The 25,248-nt window shown below is 30.1% G+C and overlaps 2 protein-coding genes across 2 annotated transcripts in view; one reads left to right on the top strand and one right to left on the bottom strand.

The window, feature by feature from the left end:
- Nucleotides 1–3,157: 3,157 nt before the first annotated feature.
- LOC132936535 (uncharacterized) lies at nucleotides 3,158–18,984 on the bottom strand. The gene is made up of 4 exons (XM_061003274.1): nucleotides 18,708–18,984; nucleotides 15,927–16,032; nucleotides 15,516–15,739; nucleotides 3,158–6,150 (listed from the first exon to the last, which is right to left on the bottom strand). The coding sequence occupies exons 1-4, from the start codon at nucleotides 18,864–18,866 to the stop codon at nucleotides 5,287–5,289; spliced, it is 1,353 nt and encodes a 450-aa protein (XP_060859257.1). The 5' UTR covers nucleotides 18,867–18,984; the 3' UTR covers nucleotides 3,158–5,286.
- Nucleotides 18,985–21,252: 2,268 nt separating this feature from the next.
- The window catches only part of LOC132936863 (carcinine transporter), a 31,338-nt gene continuing 27,342 nt past the window's right edge, over nucleotides 21,253–25,248 (top strand). The window contains exons 1-3 of the mRNA XM_061003646.1: nucleotides 21,253–21,320; nucleotides 23,178–23,390; nucleotides 24,582–24,761. Coding sequence (XP_060859629.1) covers nucleotides 21,285–21,320; nucleotides 23,178–23,390; nucleotides 24,582–24,761 — 429 coding nt within the window. The 5' untranslated portion in view covers nucleotides 21,253–21,284. The remainder of the gene's footprint in view (nucleotides 21,321–23,177; nucleotides 23,391–24,581; nucleotides 24,762–25,248) is intronic.

Here is a 25,248-nt window from a genome sequence, read left to right as displayed (position 1 = left end):
TTAACTTTAACTTTTTAACTCGTTAATGCCCAGCCTTGGGTATATGTGCCTACAATTTTGCACAACCATCAAAATTAAATTTCATCCTAGTATCCCACTACGCCTACGGTGACTACGTTTTTACTCCAGGACCCGGTTCATAGCTCTTAGTAAATTTCAAATCTCAACCGTGCAGTATTATGTACAATTGTATACAAATATTTGCTGGTATACGGCAGCACCTGTAAGATTAAATTGAATTTCAAGGGTTATAAGAAATTTTACAAAACAATGTGCGTAAAAAAAAGCACGGTTTAAATGTATGATTTTGAAAATACAGGCGCCAGGTTAACGAACTTTAATATCAGCTTTGTTAACACAATTATTATAAATATCTCACGGGCTCTCCTCACCAGATTTGTGTTTCGCCAACTATACTTTATTTCTAACTCGTCCGTCTGCGATCAACATGTACATTATATTATATAATATAAATATATAGTGAGGTTCTATAAACGCACGGTTATCTGTACGTTGGTAAACGTGGTAACCTCTATAGGTACCTAATAAAGTAAATAAATACATGATTAATTATTTTCATACTTAATAAAATAATAATTATCAAATAAATGATCAAACATTTTTAGTTACATTTTTTTTTTACCTATTCTTTAGATTTTATTTTGCATATTTTCACGATTTTTCTTGCATATTATATCACATTGTGATACTTTTTAGTGCACAATGATCAGTGCACTACTATTATGACTTATACGACAGCGGCTGTCGCCGTCTGTTTGGTCCATTTTCGCAACAGTTTACGTTTTCATTTTCCTTATATATTTCGGTGTGCAGTGAGACAAAATTAGAACGCCCAAATTTCGATTTATATTCATCCGTTTTAGCGTGCCGTCAGCGAGTGGTTATATTATAATAGTGATGACATGCACTGTTCTGACGAGTGACGTGAAGTGCGGCGAGACTCTTCTTGACGATCCTCCATGTCACTTCCTGTCCAACTTAACGTGCCACCCGTTTTCCGAGAATTACGCGCCGAGCTGCTCGTAAAGGTAGGGCGGCACATCAATCCTATATTATTCACAGGGAACTTGGATTTAAAATTCCAATAATTGCTTGAACTATGACCTATATAACCTATAGATAGGTTTAATTCATTTTTGCAAAAACATTGCATTTGCATACCTATTTTTCCAAATGATCAGTAATTTTTTGGTAAAAGTATGACTACTTGTATGAAAGGTCTTGTACTAAATGATCAAGCCTTAGTTAAAATTCGATATTTTATACATTTTTAACTATGAATTAATTGTGATTTTGTCAAAATTTGAACTTTAAATTCTTATAAAAAATAATCATGCCCATCAGCCCACGTATCCTTAATAATTTTAAATATAGGGTAGCAAAAATAACTTACGAGGAACCTTTTATTATATTTTTAAGCTTTTTGAATGAACGAATAACTCTTTTAAAAAACTAAAATTAATCAAATACAATCCAAGCAAAGACGATCCAAAAACCAACGTTTCCAAACAATTTTAACAAATTTTCATTCATTTTTTGTTTTTCCCGAATATTTTTAAAAGTGCTCAGAATTTTCAATTTTGGCCTCCCAAAAGGTACTAACTAGATCCAAGTTGCTCCCAAAAACCTCAATGAAAGTTTATGAGCATTTTTTCTACTAGAAAAATTGAGAAGTTTAAGTTGTACAATAATTTTAAAATACCTTACCTAAACGTCTGAAATTATTAAACTGGTCAAAATAAAATTGTAATTAATTTTCGACCCCCCTCCCCTCAAATCCTGCGTATTCCAATGACTTTCAAGAAATACCAACCTAGAATCTATATGCTATAAATAGGTTTTTTAATCTAGTTTCATTTTGTCCCCTCCCCCCTGAAAGTTACCCTATGAGCACCTACATTAGATTTAAAATGATTAATGTTTCAATTATTCAATCCTTTAGGTTTGTTGTGGGATTTTTCACATACCATGTAAATGTAGGTGGGCTTCTTCATGGTTAATTATTTTCAAAAAAAAAATTATATTTTTTTAATAAAACAGATTCCCATATAGGTAAACATTTTTAACAATAAATCATAATAATTTATATAAGATAAATTTTTTGATTTGTTAACTCAAATTTGTTATATCTACATAAAATATAAGACAACTTTTAAAGTGAGAAATTATAAAAATTCAAAATCATCTAGACTACAATTTTCAAGCAATTTGTAACAAAATGGCTCATGGAGGTTATTTGAAACCTAGGGCTTTTTAAAACGCTGGGGCACACACTTCCCTTGTGTGTGCTTTTTGGCAAAATACAATACAGCACACCATACAATAGAAGAAATTAGTATTTAGAAGAAGGACATAACCTAGCGCATATCAACCGCGTAACATAATATAATTTGATATAGTAATAATTATCAACAATCTTTACTATTTATAGATATGCAATATGCTGGCTATGGCTTTGTTTTTTTCAAAAATGTCTTACCTTTGTTATTATTTGATAATATTATTTTGTTTTATACAAAGCAAAATAATTATTAAACCAAGTAAATAATAATTCAATAATTGTTCAAACGTGGACTGTGGAGGAGATATAGGGTCTGACTGAAAGGGTTAAGAATTATTGTATAGTGCACAGTGCATTGGCGAGGGTCAATGATGTCGTTTTAGTTTTTCAATGCAAATTGCCAAAATTGAGTTTGAATATTACCTAGTGCGTTTTCATAAATATTTAACATTTAGCTGTGCAATACGGACTGAGGGCGTTGGTCATTCGTTATCCACCGCGGTGTATAATATTGCACAGGTACCTTGGCTATATTATTGCGTTTCAGACGTTCTACAGGTGTATGTTTTAAAAAAAAAACGTCTTATCGTTAATGTTTGCCAGCGCAAAAACGATAATTGTGCCACGCCAATATTGACATACATACAATAATACGTAGACGAGAAAAAAGTGGAGCTCCAAAGTACACCTTATACTCACGGAAGCCCCGCACCCGGCCGGACGATTCCCCTCGCCCAGAGAGCAAACACTGCAGACATATTTTTACAGCTGGTATTATATACATGCAGGTACATAATGTATATTATTTATAATATGTATGTTTTGACGTGTATGAGAACATTTGAAATTAAGTACAACATAAAAGAGCAGAGTATTTCGATAACGGAGCTGTACAATTTATTATCATATATGTATATTATATTACTGTACATACTTATATAGTTATATTATATACTAAACAAATCGTTTGTTACAAAAGGCATATATATGTAATAAAATAGTCTACGAGTGATCGTATCTAAAAAATAAAAAAACGTACAAACAAAACATCGGTGGACGGCCGAGTAGTGATATCGACAAATAACGCGATTAACATAATAACATAATATAAACATCTGCGAACAATGACGAAGTTTAACGGTGAAAATGTAAAATATAATCATATAACGATAACAACTCACAAACGCATATTATATTATTATTATTATTATTATTGCTGTGATAGCGCGTGAACTTGAATAACAAATAATTGTCCAAACAAATTATTATTTTTACCGCCTCAACTCATGAATAAAATAATAAATACGTGGTATGTGTTCAGTACGGTGTTTCAGTAAAATTATATAATGTAGGTACCTAAAAAATATATTTTTTTCCACTGTTTCAAATGCTATAATATTTATACTGAATTTTGTGGGGTACGAAAATAGCATAATACTTAAAATGAATTGTATTATCAAACATATTATGGCGGGCGTATTTCGCAAGATCCGATGATACAGTTATAGTGTTATATATCTATTTGTTAGGTTTTTTGCACGCACATATACTGAAGTTATAACGCACGATAAACCGACGAAATGTTTACGATAAGTTTATGACATCGTTTATACAATTTTGGTATATATTTTATATTTGATTTAGTGTTAACATTTTACTTGATCGTAAACCTGTTTGCTAGTAAATGAATAAAATTGTGTTTAAAAGCCGAAGACCGCGGGTACGTTATAGGTATATTATACATGTATATACTTATATTATATAGGTATGTATATCTTCTCGTTTACAATTATTTTAAGGTTCACAAATACATACAATAACGTGTTGATCCTATTTTACGCACGACGGCGACAATATCATCATGATGGGTACCGATCGATAGGGAGGAGTTTAAAGTTTTGAACATTTTTTTTTTATTAATTTTTGTGCACTTTTTTATAATATAATATCGCAGTTTTAATTAGTAGGTTCTGTTTTGTTTTTAAGCTATAATATTATACTAAATACTATAAAATATGGTATAGTAAAAATGTGATAATATTGAGATTTAGAGGTAGCCATAGGACTATATTATTATACTATTATAAGACTATATTATGTATACGTGTTTATTTGTGAGTATAGATAAACACGTTATTATTATGTTTTTCGTTAAGTACTATTCATTGGTTTATCCTAGATCCGACAGTCTTGTAATATAATATAAACTTTTTTAAAAGTATTCAAAATTAAATTTATATAAATAATAAGTGCTTATATTAAAAAACGATTACAAATTTAAAATAATAATATTTATAAATACTTTCTAATAAAATATTTTTTTATTATAACATATGCATTATATAAGTCGTACTAGTACCTACGTCCTACACGAGATGATACATTGTACGTTCACTAACTCTTCTTGATAGACGTACGACGTAACGTTGGATCGAAAGTCTGGTTATGGAATTGAGTATAAGAATACATTATCTATACATATTGTCGCTTATCCTTCCAAAAGAACGTATTTTTATGTATATACTATATAGGTATATAAAAAATAGAGAGTATCAATTAAAAAGAAAAGTAACTCGACCTTAGAATATAGCTTGCATGTTCATATTATACCATATATGAATGGTAAACATATCGAATAACCCTTGTACGAAACGTTAATATGTGGAATATCTTGTGGACTTCTGAGTGGGGAAATCTGTAGTTTATTTTTGCTATAATAATAAAATACCTTCGCAAATCCTATCGATTAGCCATAAACCAACCTTCCTACCCTAACATGATTTTGTGTGGGGGGGGGATGTTTGTTTAAAACGATCACATTTTAGGACTCGTTATATACGTATACGATCAAAGAGTCTGGGACGTATATCCAATAATAATAAAAATAATAATAATAACCAAACGTGGCGCGTCATTGGGACGATAAAAAGGGGTGAAAAAATACGGGTGGGGTGGGAAAACGAAGAGGCGCGAGCTGCAGGCGGTCAATACCGCCCGCAGACGTGTGGCGACGCGGTCACGTCGTGCGTGTGGGCCCGGGTTCGGTCCCAGTCGATGACCGCGACGTCGGCCCGTGGATCAAATGGCCCACGGCTACAACAAGCGAACGCCCGCTTGACGAACGCCGCGTTTACGCCCACGTCGTTTAGGCCGTCGCTGACCATCCGCAAATACCTCTTGGCGTTTGGCGAAAGCGCGTCGTCAACGGCCACCGTCGGTGCCGACCCTGCGGCTACTAGGTCGGCCGCCGTCACACGATCGTCGTTGGTCCGCGTGCGACCACAACGGCTGTCATCGTCCGTTTCCCGCTTGGACGACGACGACGATCGCCGGTTGACTTTATTGTCACTGTCGTCATCTGAGTTCGACTCGTTGGCCGCAACCGTGGCCGTGGCCACTGACGACGGTGGCTCAAACTTGACGTCGCTGACCGTCAGGTGCGTCTCGCTCACGTCCACCACTGTATCGTCCAACGAACGGGTCTGGAAGAACGTGTTCCGGACGAACTTGAAGAACGGTATGATGACGAACGTGAACATGCGTTTCATGAATGCGAATGACTTGGTGAGCCACTGAAACGATTTGGACTGCCCGGCGCCGCCAGACGCCGGTTCGTCCAAGTCCGAGTCGAACACCGCTTGCCGTTTGCTGTTATTCTTTGTCCTTCCTGAAGTGGTGGACGCGTTCGTCGACGGCTTGCCGACTGCATTGGCCGCGTCCACAGTTGTCGCCATCGGCCCACTCAAGTACAGTCCATACGCTTGCCAACCGTTCCGGCAGGGCACGCTGTCGTCGCCCACTATTCCGGTGCCACTTCCCTGTAGATTCCACGCTTTTGATGACATCGTCTGAAAACCATCCAAAATTTGTGTAAAAAATTTTTTTGGTTATTTAGCGGCCCATAACACACCACCACAACCACCACCCCCACCATTACCACAGCCCCGCTTCAGTGTCAACAGGCACCGATGCAGAGAGAGCATATGTGATAAGAGAGCGGACAAATTGTATTGTCATTGAATTATATGTACTGCAATGTGCAGTGCAAGGTGGATTTATTTATAAATTCACCTTGGTGCAATTTTTAAATTTTTAACAAGGATAATACTTTTTTTTTTGATCAATGGCAACTATGGCCATTTGCATTTGTAGAGGGTACAGTTGACTCACGTGTATGTGTGTCGAGGATTTGTTACTGAAACCCGGGTGGTCACCCATCCGGGAACTAGGGGCACCGGCTTATACTTGGTTTCAGAACTCGTTTGTGACTGAAGCCAAACACCGCGCCTCACCAGGCCACATCAAATTTGTATTATTATTTATTACAAAAATTCATTGTAACCTATGTATAATATATTGTGAGACATTAAAGCTAATTGTTATTAATAGATAATACGATTTTAAAGTGAAAAGAACCTTCGAATATTGAACTTTTAAAAGAATTTTCAGGAAACGTCAATCAAATGTTTCAATTACAAAAATATAATATTTAATTTAATTTACCTAAAACATTAGATGAATCATTTTTATTTAATAATAGGATAATTTATAAAAGTTGCCAAATTATTTTAATTTTGTTATTTTTTGAGTCCCAACTTAAGTGCATTCTTTGAAATAGTTTACTTTCAATTAAACTGGAAGTAATTATCATTTATTAAACTGTTTTTGGGTATGCAAATTATTCCCAAAAGATATACTTTTGGGATCAAAGTATAGTATTCTCCCATAGTTTTAAATTCCAATACTATGAAGGCTCTACCTATACATTACGATATATTATAGGTACTATATATATTATATTTTACGATAAACCTGTCACTTTGTCCAAGTTTGTTGCAGGTCATTAAAAGTATATTAAAAATATGACATTATCACATTGAATTAACTAACATCTATTAGGCACGCAAAGAAAGGATAATAATATAATTTTATCGACGTTTTATTGCTTGTAGTTTTCATTGTTCTTTTTTTTAATAATAAAATAAAAGTATTTTTTTCGTTCCCTATTATGTATTTATGTCAATAATTTTTTTTTTGTTTAAACGTTATTACTTATTAGACAGATAAAATGTTACAAGTCACCTGGGATTTTTCGTTATTCCCAGCTAGTATCTTTTTACGCATAATAGCGTTAAATTACAATAACTATTAATGATTTTCAGAGTATATTGTTTGTATATAACATGGAGTCAAGCCCGGATTAAGGATCAATTGGGCCCCGGGACACCATACACTTAATTTTCAACTTTAACTTCAAAATTATTGTATCATTACATATTGACGACTTTATATTGTTGTTTAATTTTTTACTATACAACAAATAAACAGTAAGAATCTTATATTATTGTACGCGGCTTTTTTTTTTTTTTAACAATTATGACTCGATGATATGGAATTTCGTTAGAACAAAAAAGATGTGTTTCTCTATTTTCAACAGGAAATTTTTTTATAACATTTTCAAAATTTTTAAACACGCAGGTTTTTTTCTGAACATTTTGACAGTAAAATGATCAATTTTGGTTCACTAGGTTATTAACTATGGTCCTCTAAATTTTAGTATAATATGCATTAATACTTTTAACTGAAACACCAAATTTACAAGAGCTAAATATTATTATTTTCTTATAATTACCTTTTTATATGTTTAATAATTAAATCGATAATCTAAAATGCTAAAAAAAAAAAAAAATAAACAAACAAAATTGTTGGCAAACATAGTTCATTATCTATAGTAAATTTTCATGATATAAAATTGAGAACAATTTTATTTTATAATTATAATTATTAATAATAATTTACCTACTTACATAGTTTTTTTTTCAAATATTGGACTCGTTATAAGAATATATTTTGGGGATAAATATGGGCCCCCACAATCAATGGCCCCCGGGATCGTGCCCCCTTGCCCCCTCTCCTTAATCCGGGCTTGCATGGAGTATAAGATATAATATATCATTCAAAATTCATCGAAAAAATATAAATATTATATACCTAATATATTGTAAATAATAGATTGATCAAATTATTGTAAATAATATACGTCAGGTATGAATTATATCATATTATGAACTCGGTGGCGCCTTATATCCTATGATCCATGTATTGCTTCAGCAACACATAGATATAACATTTGGTTTATGGGTGATTAATAATTATTTATTATATACAATGTGTCATTATATAGAATAACATAATTAAAAAAAAATATTCCATTTTAATGAACCATATTATATGATAAATAATTATCAATCATACAATTGTCCAGTTTTTTATATTTTCAACTAAATACAGTCATCGTTTGTTTGTATAGTGGTTCTTCGGAAATATCCTCAGCAACACATAGGTACTATTTTGAGGATAGCCCTCACTGTATAAACTTATGATAATAATTCTAGCTAAGTTTGAGGAATACTTTTTTTTCTCAAAACGTCTTATGCTACTTTTACTTCAAAAGAGAGAGAGAGAGAGAGAGAGAGAGAGAGAGAGAGAGAAACACAGAAAAGACGATAAAAGCAAAACCGTACCGGAACAAATGGGTCACAAAAATGTGCACCACGTTGTACCTGTCGTAGTATACCATATACCTAATGGTATGTACCTATAGGAGTGTGAATGATGAAGTTACGAGATAAACACACGTTGGAACGTGTCGTTCCGTACACCTGTCAAATGAGTGTATAACTCTCAAGTACGTATTCGCGAGTTTATTAGTTCTCCTTTGTTGTTGTATATGAAATTCTATTATTTATCGCCATAATATTTCATTCATCACCGTATAGTAAAACTACGCAAAATTCATTGTGTATACGTTTTGATTAATTTTATTAACGGACAATGTAAATTCGAAATAGGAAAAACACTCGTTTACATATATCTATATAGGTAATGTATACTTATAATATATTATAATCTATAGGTAGATAAACCATTCGATTTGTTCCTAAACAATTGTTTTTAAATCTTTGGAAAACAATGTATTCTCTGAATTATTTGAATTGCTAGGTAGTAAAAGTTATTGACGTTTAAATAATATTATGTATTGATTAAAAAGTATGATTACGTATTATATAACTAATGGCGTATAATTGTATTGCATTATTATAAATGTGTATAGATAGTAACGTAATGTAATATTTGAAAATCATAAATTTAAATATTTAAATCGAACAGCCATATGTGACACGATTATGTTGTTAGTATGCTGTATTTAAGTCGACAAAATAAACAAATTATTTAAAAGAGTTAGCGTAGCTGCAGGTCGAGTGTGTGGGTTCCTGGAGTAGTGGAGTGGGTATGTTAAATTTATGCTGTGTTATTGAATTTGGAAGTTATGTATAATGATAAACTATTACATCACTCAAAAAACGTTTCTGATAAGAGCATCGTTAAAAATCGTGTTTGAATTTTTTCAGCCATTCTCATTATAGAGTTTTCATATAGTAATATGTGCTTACACAAAAAAAACTGAGAATCGAAGAAACTAAGAAATACAAAAATTACATTTCAAACTATGCATTAATTAGGCTTTATTTAAATCAGCGTTCACTGAAAAACAATTTTTTTTAAAGAAAACGTAGCTGGTACATTATATAAATATTTTTATATGTTCACCAGACTTAAGGTGTCTGTATTAAGGAATTAATTTTTAATATACCCCTCAAGTATAATAATTATTTATTTAGGTATCATAGAGCCATAGAATAGTATAGAAAATGTATGATGATGCAAAATAAATGGTAAAGCATAAAATATAATAGCTATTATAATTTTTAAGTACCTATTACATTTTTTAAGTTGTTAAAATGTTGCCATTAGCGGATTGGTTATTTATTAATAAAAAATATTGATTGTGTGTAAATTAACCTTGCTTACCTGCTATTTAACATGCGAAAAGTATACAAATATACAATATACTCGTTGGAATATAAAGAAATTATCAGTAATAAATATTACATAATATATTTAATTTTAAATTTAAATCGACCTTTTTTAAAAATTAATTTGACACCTATAGATACCTTCTATATCTTTAATAGTCGTTTTTAAATTAAGAATTTTAGTGTCTTATTCATTACTCATTAATATAGGTACTGTTATACTTTTATTTTAGATACCTATACTATGGTAAAAATTATGTGTAATAGGTACCTATAGAAATTATTTTCATATTTTTTATTGCGCATATATTATTTAAATTATTTAAAGTCCTGCAATATTATATTTTATGCATTGGTATAAAACAGTTTATGAATACATATAGGTAAAAAGTCGAATTCCGAATATTTGTATCTGTTTGCTATTAAAATAATAATTAATGAATACAAAAACATTAATTATGTTAAATAAAAAAAAAATTGTTTTTCGTAAATACTAACACAAAACATTGTGAGCATGTTATAGTGTTGTTACGAGATGGTACTAATTATTGTAATACATTTAAGATCAACATACATGTACCTAATCATTAAAACAAAATAAAAGTCCATTAACTAAAAGCGGGTAATAGTCATTTATAATTTACAAATGACAACGACGTAGGTGACACATGGGTACATGCCAAATATTCCTAAGCGTTGCTCTCGATTATGGGTAGGTACCTACGTTGAGTATTTTTGTTGATGAAAAGTGTGGTTTAAAGATTATTTTATATTCTATTCATCGTTTTTGTTTGTTTGTGTCCAATAATGTGTAGATATTAGAAGACGTAAAAATGCATTGATAAAATACACAATAATACAATATCTGTGTGCTGCGACTAAAATATAATATGTATTGTGATACTTGTGCAGAACATTTTACTGTACATTATTCAGTGTTATTGATCGGTACAATAATTTATACCAATTAAAACTGGCTATCAAATTATATTTTACCGGTAGGTAGATATATAGATATACGAATATTGTTTTCAAGTTTTAACTTTTGTATGTTTCAACTAATATTTGGTATATACTTTTTAATTCAATTATAATATTATTATATGTATGGGGTATTCGCATCGACTTAATGAAATCGTTATTTTCATGAAGCGGATGTCCACAGTAATGTACTCATTTTGTACTCAATATTGATTACCTACTATTTAATATTCATGAAGTGGATTGATTTCTATTTGTTGATACGGTGAACACACATTAAATGTAAATTTAATACCAACTATAAAGTTTGCTGTAATATTATATAGGTACAAATCAACAAATATAATTTCTAAGTTGGATTGTATTTATAATTGTCTATATTTAATACAGTAATAATGTTGTAATATATTAGTTTTTTCTATTTTTAATATAATGATTGAAACTTAGCTGAAGTTGATGTACATTATAGACTTCGATAACGGATCGTTAATTTAATGAGGCATTTGTGAATAAATTATCATAATAAAACTATACGAAACATAGAGTAATAATTATTATATTTTGAATAGTACCTATATCATTATTATCAAAAAATAATAGTTGCTGATAAGACTCTACACATTGACTTGGTACCAAGTGAATGGCGAATGACATCAAGTCATGACCCTGGTCACTGCAGGTTAGTCTCCTATAAATATTTTATATGCCTATAGGAGATATAATATCCAAAAACCAAAATACGGTTAGCAGATAATTGACTGATTGCAATTTGACAGTAAATAAAATATGTTGTTTCAACTATAGGTACAATTATAAACTAATAAACCAACATCATCACTTTCAAAATCGTCTACTAAGCCAATTTAACTCTTGGGCTATTTTTTTTTTACCATTTTAACTGTCTGTTATATGTATTGTTGATTTATTAAGTTAATTCAGCTACACACTAGTGTTATCTTAATTGCCCAAAGCAAATAACATTTAGTTGTTCAGCAATTTCTGTAAAAGTTAACTAACTACAGATTTCTATATGCATGTGTATATTTATTGTGTGTAGGTTTATTCACAATTAATTGTTGTTAATATTTGGAAAATTACTTATTGTGAATTTTTGAGTGTTATAATTTTATACTTAATAGTAATTTGACACTATTATTGCCACCTAAATGTTGATAATGCGTTCTTTACATTTCTTATACGTAGGTATATTGACATGAGCATATTATAGAAACTTAAAATTTTGAATACAAATGTATAATAACAAATTATAGAATTAAAAATAAAAATACACTAAAATCAGCTAGTACCTACCTAGCAATCAGAAAAAAATGTCATTCCATCAAAATACTAGTCATAATAATGATCAATGGACAAGTAAAAAAGGATTCCCAATAACGTGGCTCATCCTAAAAATCATTGACCTAAGCAACATTTCAAAAAATGAATACAAATGTGGTTATTTTAATGAAAAACACAGGACTTTATAATTTTTGTGTTACCTAGTGGATATTGAATAAATTAATGATTTTTCAAATGCCACTTTAAATGTCGTTCTTTATGAATGACGTGTATTCGTTTTGACACATTTAAATCGATTTGTGCGATGAAGTCGGTGAACGCTTTACGCTTGTCAAATTATTATTATCATGTCCCTAAGCATGAAAGCAATATGGTAATAATATTAACAACAACACATTTTCGATATTGTACGATGATGTTTTGTACAATATGTTTACAATTAATCTGTAAAATCTCGATAGTACACATATCTCTATTACACAAAAGAGTTTTAAAAATATTTTGAAGTGCTTAAAATTGGAAAACAAAAAAAAACCTGGGTGGTCAATGAGTAGCTATGATTTGAATTCAATCATTGCTAGCAAAAAATGATTCCAAGCGGAGATGGTCTGCCGTGTTTTTTAATATTTTTAATTCAGTAGATTGAACTATATTTTTTTTTCCAATAACTAATCACATAGGTACCTATTATGTATATAGTATATACTATATTGTATATAATATAAATTCATATAATATTACTATAGCTGTTATCAACTAATAAGTAAATACCGATATGCACCGTAATTTTGAAAACTCCAAACGCTCATGAAAATTAATGTGGATTATACGATCAACTTTGTTTTTGAATTACAGTAATAAAAACTTATAAGGATATTGCATTGAATTGTCAAGATTTTTGGCCAAACATGGAATATGATCAAAAAATTGAAAATGGCATTCATTCGAAATTCATCAGTGCGTATCAGAACGGAGCTGTCAACTAAATGATATATGATTTTATGTGATATTGATTTTAGCGAGGTTAGCGTATAGTAACGTAGGTAATAAGCAGGGGCATTCACGTACCTATATAGGCTATGTGCCTATATAATGCCTATAATGTGTATAGTAATCATTAAATGTTGTTCACGTTTAATCACCTGACTATAAATATACGATTCAGCTTTTATTAGTGGAGCTCGGATTCGTATATTTTTTCGTCAATCATACTGTATGATAAGTAAGCACAAAATATGTTTCATGAATTTGTCATTAAAAATAAAAATTTGTTTAGAGCACATTTGTTTTCAACACCTCAAAGTTTTTAAAGCATATTTTATAATTTTAAGATCATGTTTGGTCTGTTTTGCAAGTAAAAACTGTATGTGCAATTTCAAGAAAATAATAATATAGACATGATAAAATAATACAATTTTAATGAAGATGCCAATTTTGTAGAAGCAAATAAGATGAATATAAAGTCTGCCTACACAATTATATTATTTTTTAACATATTATTTATTTTATGAATTTTACTATATTTTTTAAACGTGGTTTTGCCTGGTTTTGACGAGCATAATTTTACCACATATCTATATATTATATTGGTCATTTTCGGTGCATAAACGCATGAACATATTTCGTGATTTCTTAGTTCATATAAATCCAAAAATCCGAGCCGTAAACTTATAAGTTATGTTTATTTTTTTTTTTTGAGTTCTTCATAATTTGATATTAGATAGGTATTATGTTTTACAATTTAGGCTATTGGGAATTTAAATCGGTGCCATTAATTTAATGTTAAAAACGGGGAAGAAGCAAAAAGAGGATCACGTGGGCGTCGTCGGCCGTAAAATGTTGGCTTCATTGGGTGAAAATACTTCTTTTATCTAATCCGATTCGTTGTCTTGGCACGGCGTCAAGCATTCCGGTATAGCCCCGGCACACTAGAAGTTTGCGTCACGAAGGTTGAAAAAAATAAAAACAGAAAAAAACCGAATGGAACTCTCTCGTGTGAGCCTAATTATATATTTTAATCTGACAAATGGTTTTTAAAATATCGTGCTTAACAGGCTATAACGGGCCGCGAGTATACGTATATAATTAATTTTTTATATAAATTTTTTTTACAAAGAGCTTGGATGTTGTTGAATTTGCAATTTTTTTAAAATATCACTCCCTAATTAATTAATTAGGTTAATTTGCAATATTCGAAAATGTTTAGTGCAATCAATCAAGTTATTGTCTTGATAATATAATTTTACAAAGTTTGTTGTCGTCATTTTACAGTTTTACCATAATACAAATAATATAATATACAAGTTTTTATAACGTTCATTATATTTTATAAAAAAAAACACCAATACTTCTACAGCCAAGTATTGGTGTTTTTTTGTGGGTTGTTTTTAGTTTTGTTTTTTTTTTAATATGTATATATTTATTTAACATTTAATTTTAATACAATAATTTAAATAGTCGAATATTAGAGATTATCCATTTAACTACAAACTTAAATATTTACTTATTTCAGTATTGAATTAAATAACAATGTCATATTATATCCATATATAATATCATAAACTGTAAAATGTGACAGATTCAGATGATTCAGTGTTCACAGTTTAAAGCAAAATTGCAATTATATAAATGTATAATATTACATGCCATATTATTAGGTAGGTATTGACATTACAATAATGCATTCTTATTTTGATATTTTTAGTTTCGAAGCATTTTGTAATTCACTGCATATTTCAATTTTTAAGGGTTACATTATGATAAATATTTTCCAAGTAATTTCGAAGCATAATTAATGCGTGTATAGACCCGTGCATAAGTGCATTACTACAATAGGTTTAGCTAATGTTATTAATTATACTTATGGTCTACGGGCACATACATTGACTTTATCCTATACTTGTTTAATATAGACTATTTGATTGCATTTATCGAACATATTATAAGCATTTCATATTATATTCATGCGCGAACAATATATTCTGATTTTCAGCTGGGATTTATAGTGCATAAAATATTTAAATCTGATCTTCAAGTAAATGCTTATTATCACTCACGTTATTGCCGACCTCAGGCATTTGTCCGACCGAATGTATTTTGGCGTTGACGAACGTCGCCCAGACACCAGTCGAACCCTTCCACTGGAAGCACACGTGGTGCCACTGTCCTCTGGTCAGTTGCATACTCTCCGAGGCCACCAGACGGTTTTTGATCGTCACTCTCATAGTTTCTTTAGGATGAACGTGCATCCGCCACAACACCAACGACTCTTTTTTGTTTCCTGAAGGTAGAAAATTAGACGTAGGTAGGTATTAATTACACGCTTGACGATATTGACCACATCCAGAATCAAATTCGAAAATATCGAAATCAATCTTATAGGAGTATTTTAGGTGTTGGGATACTAAATTTGATTGCGTTTGGGTTTAGGACTTATAAAGGATATATTTGGTATGTGTATGATTTACCTGTTAGACGGATTATGGTTTGCGTGTGTGTGAAATTCAACATTTTTATCCACGTGCAGATCGTAAACTCCGTAAGATTGAATGATAAATCTTCAAATTGCAAGTACTGAAATAATAATATCACAAATATTAATGTATACATTTACGTCGATTGTTTTCATTGGAAATGTTCATGTATTATAAGATAACACGAATATAATAATTATACATGTATTATACGTTATTACTTATTATGCACAATATTGCACATGTAGATGTAAATAAATGCATTTTAAACGAATGATATACCTAAATAGTTAATAAAAATATTTTATTGTTCCAAACACTTCTCGCGACAATCATCTAGCACAATGTCCAGTCTATTATAATATGACAAATGTATATAATAAATAATAGTACTATATTGCACAATCTTATCTATAGGCACCCATTTAGTTATACTTAACGAATCGATTCATTTTTCTGGATTTATGTTTCAGTTACGTATGTGTTCACTCTTTACTTGGTTTCGTTGTGGTAATAGTCGTGTTGTTTGTAAAATGAAAATTCCTTGGCGTATCTATATTTTGCCCCATATCAAATTGAACGTTACAATAAAACATAAGACTTCAAAATCACAACTACTAGAGTAGTGTAAAAATTAACTACCTAGTTAGAAGGTATAAAAAATGTAGAGCATAATAAAGGGTGTTCATTGTTCATGCATTAGATTGAAGGTCAAAATTCGGAATATTAATAACATAATATTATACCATCGAAATATATAAAACTACGTAAGGTGATATTATAATATAAATAAATTATAACTCAGATTTAATAATATTTAATCATGTAACTTCGACATGATTTTTTTAATAATAATTGATAGTTATTTTTATACGTTAAAAGCCTTTAATACTCGGATGTATTAGCGTGTGAAAATCGTTTTGTTTTTTAATATTAATTTACCGATGGTAAAAATAACTCGCATGTGGATTTAGACGATTCAGTAAACATTATAATACTAACACTTGACATATAATATTGTACTAAAAGACGTTTGACGTTATAAATAAATGTTTGTAAATATATTTTGTTTATAAATATAGGTCGGTTTATATAAAAAAAAACTAAAAAATTATGTACTACAGATATTTAAACATTTTTATTATAAACTAGGTGGCTTCGCACCCTGCAACTCGTTTCGCTCACCATCTGCCTAAACATTTCCAATGCCTTCCGATATTTTATCTAAAATGCTTTTTATGTTACAATAGTCATAACATTACCTAATTATAAATTATTATAATTTTTTTTTGCCTTAACTAGCAATAATTATAATTATAATAATAATGCATTTTAAACATTTTTTTATCATTTGATATATCCATCGTATACCTATAATATATGTTATACATTACTATACAACTTTGTATACCAGAAAATCTTATCATAAATATTGTTTGTACTTTATAAGTTATGTTTCTGACAATTCACAAATAATTAAATTATCAGTTTAATATATTTTATATTAACTATAATTAATACTCCTCTTTCGAATATACAATGATTTCTACAGAATGTAAATATCGTATGAATTTAATAATACGACTTTTCTTGGCCAAGAAAAGAGGGGCTTTTGTAAAGATTTGAATCCGAGCCCATAATTTGAGGTTACGGTGATTTAGAGCGTAATAAAAATTCGTATAAAAATTTCACATGGAACGATATGCAAAGAGCTGCAATTGCACTTGCTGATTGAGCGCCAAGCTACAAAATAATTTAGAATTTCAAAGTCGACAATAATTATACAAGAAAACAAAATGCCATAAACTTAAATAATTATTATGTTAGCATAACTGGGTGGCATGGAGGTGTTCCATGTGTTAATTATACCATCCAAAAACAGTGTGATTAATTCATTGTATTTTTAACAAATATAATATTTCACCTAAAAACAAAATGTGTTGAATTTTTTTTATTTTTATCTTTATTCAAATTATATTGTTTTTATTTAATCTATTTGTACGTTTTAAATCAATTTACTTGAATTTACTTTCAAGCCGATACATTTGTGTTATCAAAATATTCAGTAAATAAAGGCCATCATTATATATTTTTGAAATGTTTGATTTCTCGCCAAGTTATACACTAGGTCTTGGGACGTAAACAATAAATATAATATACAAAACATATGTTACTCTTCAATATTATACAAAAAAAATGTACAAATGCACAACACTTATACAAATAACCCAAGTTAAAGGTACCTAATATATTTTCCTGGGTTTAATTTTTTTGTGATTTCCAATTTGTCTCGAAAGCTTTCGTTTAATTTTCTAAATAATATATAGACTTTGTCAAGTAAGAATCTGCCGTATAAGGAATTTAAAAACTGATAACAGGTATAAATAACCGTAAATATGAGTTCATTTTCAATGTGTTGAATCTACTCCGTATAGTTGAGGAAAAAGTAACTATTTTAAATGATGTAATAATAATATGATTACGATATTATAATGCAATAATTTGTTGTGGCGTAAGAGAATCTATATTAACTATATTACCTATATTATATTATTATTATATTTGTCAAAAAGTACTTATAATAATATTTTAAGACCTTTTGAGCGTTATAAAATAACCGTGTATACTGTTTGAGAATTTAAAGTAAATAAAAAAAAAAAAATGAATAAGAAAAATCGTATAGAACTAAAGGCAAAAAAACCCCTTGCTTATAATAACATTATAAAGTCAACCGGACAACCGGCAGACCGAATGAATCGTCTTCCGCAGGCTCACTTGGATCGTGTTGTTTGGTGTCATCTCGATCTTGGACGCGGTCAGGTCCAACAGACGATCAGACGAGACGGTGGCGATGACAAAGTACACGAGTATGAAGTTCAGCACCATAATGACACCTCGCGGCTGGCCAATTGGTGTATTATTATGATATGACATTTTGTTCGGCTCTCGCGGACCGGTCGTACGCGTTGTCGGAGCACACACTATCCCGAAGTCCGGTCGGCAGCGGCCTCGACGGGCACACGTCCCGCACCCGTCGCCGTTATGAAACGCATAATATAATGCACATTATATTATTATTATTAAATAATAACGTTTTCGGTATTGGCATTATAACAGTCACTATCACTATTATTGTTATTACGATTTCCTCACCGCCGCGCCAACCTGTACCACCTACCAATACCGCTGAAGCGGTGGCGTATCTGATCGCCAGTGCCCCGACAGAAGTGAAAGCGTTCGCGTGAGTTTTGATTTTTTTTTTTTCATATTTTTTTTCTCTCCTCTGCTCGTAAGCATAATAATATTATACATAGTTAGGTGCGTATATTATAATATATTGTCACCGCGACCGAACGTCGTGTATATTGTGTATAGGTACGCCCAGCGGTGCGCCTTTCTCGGAGGATTACTATAATACGCTAGTTACCAGCTATACATTATAGTACATGACGTTATTATTATTATTATTATTATCATCATCGTCGTCGTCGTCGTTGTCGTCGTCGTCGTACGAGGCGTGCGTGCCACATGTTTGGTGTATAGTAGTCGTGTAGGTACTTGCGGGTTGCAGCCGTTTTCTTATTTTTTCCGAAAAACGAAATCCGCAAACCACATCGCGTATTGTTTGGGAGGTTTTTTTTTTAAACAGTTACTGTATTATTGTCACTAATTGTATAGCTATTATCGTGTTGACTGTAGAACGGTTTTCCACGTGGTGTTGTAAACCATAGACCATGCTAAAATTGCTGTAAACATAATATATTATTAAGTGTATTATGTATAATATAATGAATAAAACAATATATACCTACGTCCTACATGCACACTGACTGTACGCGTAGGTACAGTAGGCAGTGGAATGTCTATTGTCTATATGACGATAACAGCACACAGATGCAAAAAACAAGAGTTAACGTTATTTTTGGCGGTAATTAAGGTGTATTTACAATAAGAACTCGAATATCCGGTCGTAACCATTTTCCATTAAAAAAAAAGTTTAAAAAAAACTTGGCCATTTTTCTTCACTAAGAAGTTACGAATATAATAAATATATTTTTAAGTCTTGTTATAATAACCAAAAAACCTATAACTAATATACGCATCGTAGATCCACGATCAGAATTGAATCGGCAACCGAAAAAACGTATAGTGTCATCCTGGCCTTACTTCCCTTTATATTACGGTACCTACACAACACTAATACACTGGTGCCGGTTAAAATATCGGCTAAATAATATTTTAATCTATTCGGAGGAAAATGGACATAATTTTAGTTCAAATTTTAGCAAAAAAATGTTTAGAGGAAAATAAAAACTAACCTTTTTTTATGGAGAAAATGGACAGCTGAGGAAAACGGTACCTATATAATTTTTGTAGGAAGATAACCAAGTCCACTTGAGCCTTCATTGATATTATAATTTGCATTTATTAGGTATTGGAACAACATGTTGATTTCTTACGACTCATTATTATAGTTTTGTTACAGCTGCGCTGTAATAAAATCTTACTACAGCATTTAATCTATATATACCTAGAGTACCTACTACTTATATATATTATATATACATTATAGGGTGTACACCGTAAAAGTAAGATATTTAAATGAACTCTAATGCCTTTAGTCTACACTCTACAATATTAAAACAGTATATTTATACACTTACCATTAACTAGTATGTGTTATGAATTTTAATTTTTACCAGAACATGTGAAACTATTAAACCTTCGAGGGTTTTTTGAGTGATACTCAGTATTTAGTCGATTGTTGGAGTATTATACATACGAACTGTTTCCAGAAGATTATAGTATAATTTAAAAAATGTAAAAACATTGAAATGTTTACCATATAATATAATTTTTATATATAACCACTATAGAGTTGAAACTCAGAACCGTTGATGACCTTTTCAAAGATATTGGTGTGCTTAGTGTTCCATTATATTGATAAAATGGTTATACATATACCTACGATCGATATATTCCGTTTTTTTGTCCGGTAGATTTCCTATTTACGGTCATTTCATTTACTCGTTTAGTTTTATATGTATGTATAATGATAATGTATGCATGTATGTATGTATGTATGTATGTATGTATGTATGTATGTATGCATGTATATATGTATGTATGTATGTATGCATGTATATATGTATGTATGTATGTATGTATGTATGTATGCATGTATATATGTATATATGTATGTATGTATTTACGCATGTATATAAGGCACTGGTGATAGTTGAAGGTCTTCGGATAAAATTAAAAAAAAAATAAAAAAATCAATGTAAGCTAAATAGTATTAATTTAATTATGATGTGTCGTTCGAAGTTGTAGTCCGTTGTGGTGTTCGTCATGGATAACAGTGATTCGGAAAAAAAAAAGAAAATTGTGAGTAAAACTGAAATAACAATTATTGCGCTCAAATTTTCCCATATCATAGAATCATTCATTACATTTTACATAAATAATAACATTTTTGATAGACGTGCGGTTAGGAATTACGAACGGCGAATGCTATAGGCAAATTTATATACACATTAGTTTCAATTTTCTACATATTCCGAAAATGTAATTCTGTTAATATATCTTGTAAACTCCATACACATATGCTGACAATTAATCAAAATTGTTTTGACTTACATAAACATTGCGGTTTGAGTTGGTTTTTTTTATAGCTCGTTGTAAAGTTGTAAATCATATAGTATGTTATATATACAACTATAATAGTTTGCTATTATGTTCTTTTATGTTTATACCAAAAGCTACCTTTTTGTTTTTATTTTTTTTTTTAAATTGTATTATGTAAATAGAGTAAGTAAATTTTATATAGTTTATTCCTATAATAGATGTACCTAGTCATAAATTTGTTTAGGTATAAATCAATTTATTGGTTAATGTTAATTATGAATCTATTGTTGTTTATGTAATATTTACGCTATATGTACTATAAATCGTATGGTAGTCTTTTTCATTCTTCATAAAAAAATCTTAGTATTTTATGAAATATTATGTTTATGTTGTTTACTAATTAAAATAACTCTTGAAAAAAAAAGTAAACGATATTTCATTTAGGATTTATTTATGGTAAATTGAGAATCGATTTTGTTTTAAACAAATAATAGGTATACATCTTATATTGCAATATACACACAATATTGTTAATGATGTTAAAAAAACATGTTTTTTTTAAACATTTAAATTTGTTTAGCGACTTGTTTTTGGCCTAAATTCCATTGAATTTGGTGTTGCGTGCCAAAAAACTACATGTGAATAGCCCATTCTCCCTTCCATTTAAGTCGAATCTGTAAAATTATTATTAATGAAGACATTAATGTTTTAATTAACATGGTTATTATCGATTTATAGTATTTTTTATGATTTGGAATTAACCGCAACCACAATAAAGTTATCAGTGTTCAATTAAACATAGGTATTTGTTTTAGGAAAAAATGTTTGGGTACCTATATTATAGGAACAATATTTAATAGTTCCTTATAGCATTTATTATTACAAAAATTGAATAAAATATTTTAAACTATATACCTATCGTTTTTATAAATGTCTTTTGCGAAAAACTATAGGAACCAAATCATTTTTCGAAGTCCGATAGTAATAATTAATAAACAATAATCAAAGATAATTACAAATAAGACTTGATAAGACTTGATATTTAATTTAGAATTTTAGAAGATTAATTTATAAACTATATCCAGTTTTTTATATAGTTTTAAATTTTAAGTTTGCCCAGAATTTTAATACTAATGGCAATTAAAAGTCTTGATATTTTTATTACAATTTTATTTGTATCAAATTTAAAGATAGATTTATGGTAAAATTAATGCATTTCACAATAATATAATATTTTATGTACTGACTTATGATAATGATAATAATATGGCTATAAAGTTTTTTTTCTGTAAGAATCATTATTCACCGATATTTTTTTACTATGAAAGTTTTGATTTGTTGAAAAATGACATAGTTTTTTTGTAGAATGTGATATATATAGCCATTTAAATTGAATACGATATTATGACGCACTCGCCAGTGACGTGACATGCTCACACGAGTATCATACATATATGCCTCGATACACCTACATTTTTGGCTTTAAGTATTTTTACTAGCCGAAAAGAAATGCGACTTAATAGTTTATGATATTATTATTACATAATGTTCTATGAAATTGATTTTCAGACTATTTCCACAGAAATGTGTAATATCATGTAATCGTAATTTGTGTAGAATGAAGTGGACTTGGACGAAGTCTTGCCAATCATCGGGGAGTTTGGACGATATCAAAAGTTATTGTTGTGGCTCGTCTGTCTGCCCGCATGTATACCGTGCGGTTTCGGAGCGTTCAACCAACTGTTCATGTCCGACGTTCCCCCACATTGGTGTTCGGAACCACAGCTGTATAATTTCACTGCGGAACAGAGAAAACGAATTTATGAACAAGTAAATCCAATAGTTTAAATTAGGCACCGAATATGCGTGGACACAACATTATTATAATCATTATTGTTAAAATGTTCAATTAAATATGGCTATTAATTATTATTTTCTTATAGAATTCCTTATTAGGTTATTTAGGTACATACATATTATCAAGTTATCAATATTCAAAAATGAATGACTATGGATATTGTGGATTCGATAATACGAATGGATAGTATAAAACGAATATAGGTGGTCGAAGGATTTTATATTTTAGATTATCAATGAATATTTAACTTTTAAAACCGTAATATTATGCAAAATACGTATACACTGTACAACATATTATGTTCATTTTTGTAGTCGTTTTGTATACGGTACATTTTGTGTAACTTTTTTAAAAATTTTTTTCTATTAAAATAAATAAATATATAAAAAAATTCACAATTTCTAAAATTAAATACAATAATAATGGGAACCATTTGGTGTGGGATTATAATAAAAACTGGATGACGCGATGGAAGTGTCCAGTGACACGAACAATAACATAGCAAAGAATTATAAAATTAATTCTTATACGATTAAACTGAATGTTTTTTTTTTATTGATCGAAATACAACTTTGGCTTCATATGACATTAGTTTTTTTTTATAATTAACACTATCATCATATTATTATTTTTATTCAATTTGTTTATTGTGATTTAATATTTGTATTATTAAACGTAGATATAATGATTCAAAATAACGTGATCACAATTACCTATATTACGTTATCATTCAGTGAAAACACATAAGCACATCGTTTGATCACAGCTTGAGCCTCGAACGTGTCAACGCGAATGACTACAAAACGACTATGCTTTTTTTAATATTTTAATTGCTAACCAAATCTATTGTCTGATTTTAGAAAGAAGTATAATTTCTTTGGGTTTCTTAATATTTGTCCGGTAATCATTTTTGTGTATTCGAAGTCCGTCGCATTATATGACGATCACAATGACGCAAATTGATTGAGTAGTTCTTTAATTATTAATTTTTAGTTTAACGATAATCTAATAATAAGTCGATTGGGCAAACTCGTGCGCCTGGAGGAGATGAGTGCAATGTATTGTGTACTGTGTAGTATTTTTCGTGTTCTGAGGAACAATAGATGTACAGCAATGGTTTTGTTTATCTCATTGTAAACTTGCACGCACTATCATCGTTACAGAGTAACGTCACTCAAGTAAAAAATGGATGCATGCGGTATGCAGTTAATTGGACAGAAGTCTTGGTGTCTTCCGAAGTCCACGGAAATTTGGAACAGTTGGTGAACGAAAGTTGGCCGTTGGAGAAATGTAACAGTTGGGAATACGATACGAGTTTCGTACAGTCTTCAATTGTAATCGATGTGAGTAACCGAAACATGCACTTAGTATTTTTTAAAGTTGGGTCATAATTTAGGTAGATACGTGCAGTGGATACTGCTGCAGTGGCGTACTGGAGATGATTTTATTGGAGGGGGGAGGGGCAATGTTAGTACCTAGTTTGACCAATTATTAAAATTTATCCAGGACAAATTGTTTTTGTTATCTTGTATTGGAGCCATTTCATCATTAGGCTGTTAAAATGTTGTTATTATAGGTATAAATTAAAAACAAAGTCAAGTTATAAATTGTAACATTAATTATGAAAAAAATACTAGCGGTCTTTACCTATCATTATTTAGGTATAAGAAAGGATAGACTAGTGGGTCACTATAATGCAGGGGTTGCTATCGACTGGTCATTCTTTATAGGAATATTGGGCTATCGTATTAAAAATTAATTAAACCACGTGCGCAATCATAACATTTAAGACTTAAGTACATTTTTACGCTTTATATACAAAGTAAATTA

The sequence above is a fragment of the Metopolophium dirhodum genome, chromosome 1, assembly GCF_019925205.1.
Source record: "Metopolophium dirhodum isolate CAU chromosome 1, ASM1992520v1, whole genome shotgun sequence".
Classification (NCBI taxonomy): Eukaryota; Metazoa; Arthropoda; class Insecta; order Hemiptera; family Aphididae; genus Metopolophium; species Metopolophium dirhodum.
This window is presented reverse-complemented; position numbering and strand designations above follow the sequence as displayed.

What these genes read in the sequence shown, in the direction of transcription:
- LOC132936535 (XM_061003274.1), bottom strand. Translation starts at nt 18,866, where the DNA reads ATGTCATATCATAATAATACACCAATTGGCCAGCCGCGAGGTGTCATT. An exon ending in CACCAAACAACACGATCCAA is followed by an intron (nt 16,033 to 18,707) that starts GTGAGCCTGCGG and finishes TTATTATTTCAG; the next exon opens with TACTTGCAATTTGAAGATTT. An exon ending in TGCCTGAGGTCGGCAATAAC is followed by an intron (nt 6,151 to 15,515) that starts GTGAGTGATAAT and finishes GATGGTTTTCAG; the next exon opens with ACGATGTCATCAAAAGCGTG.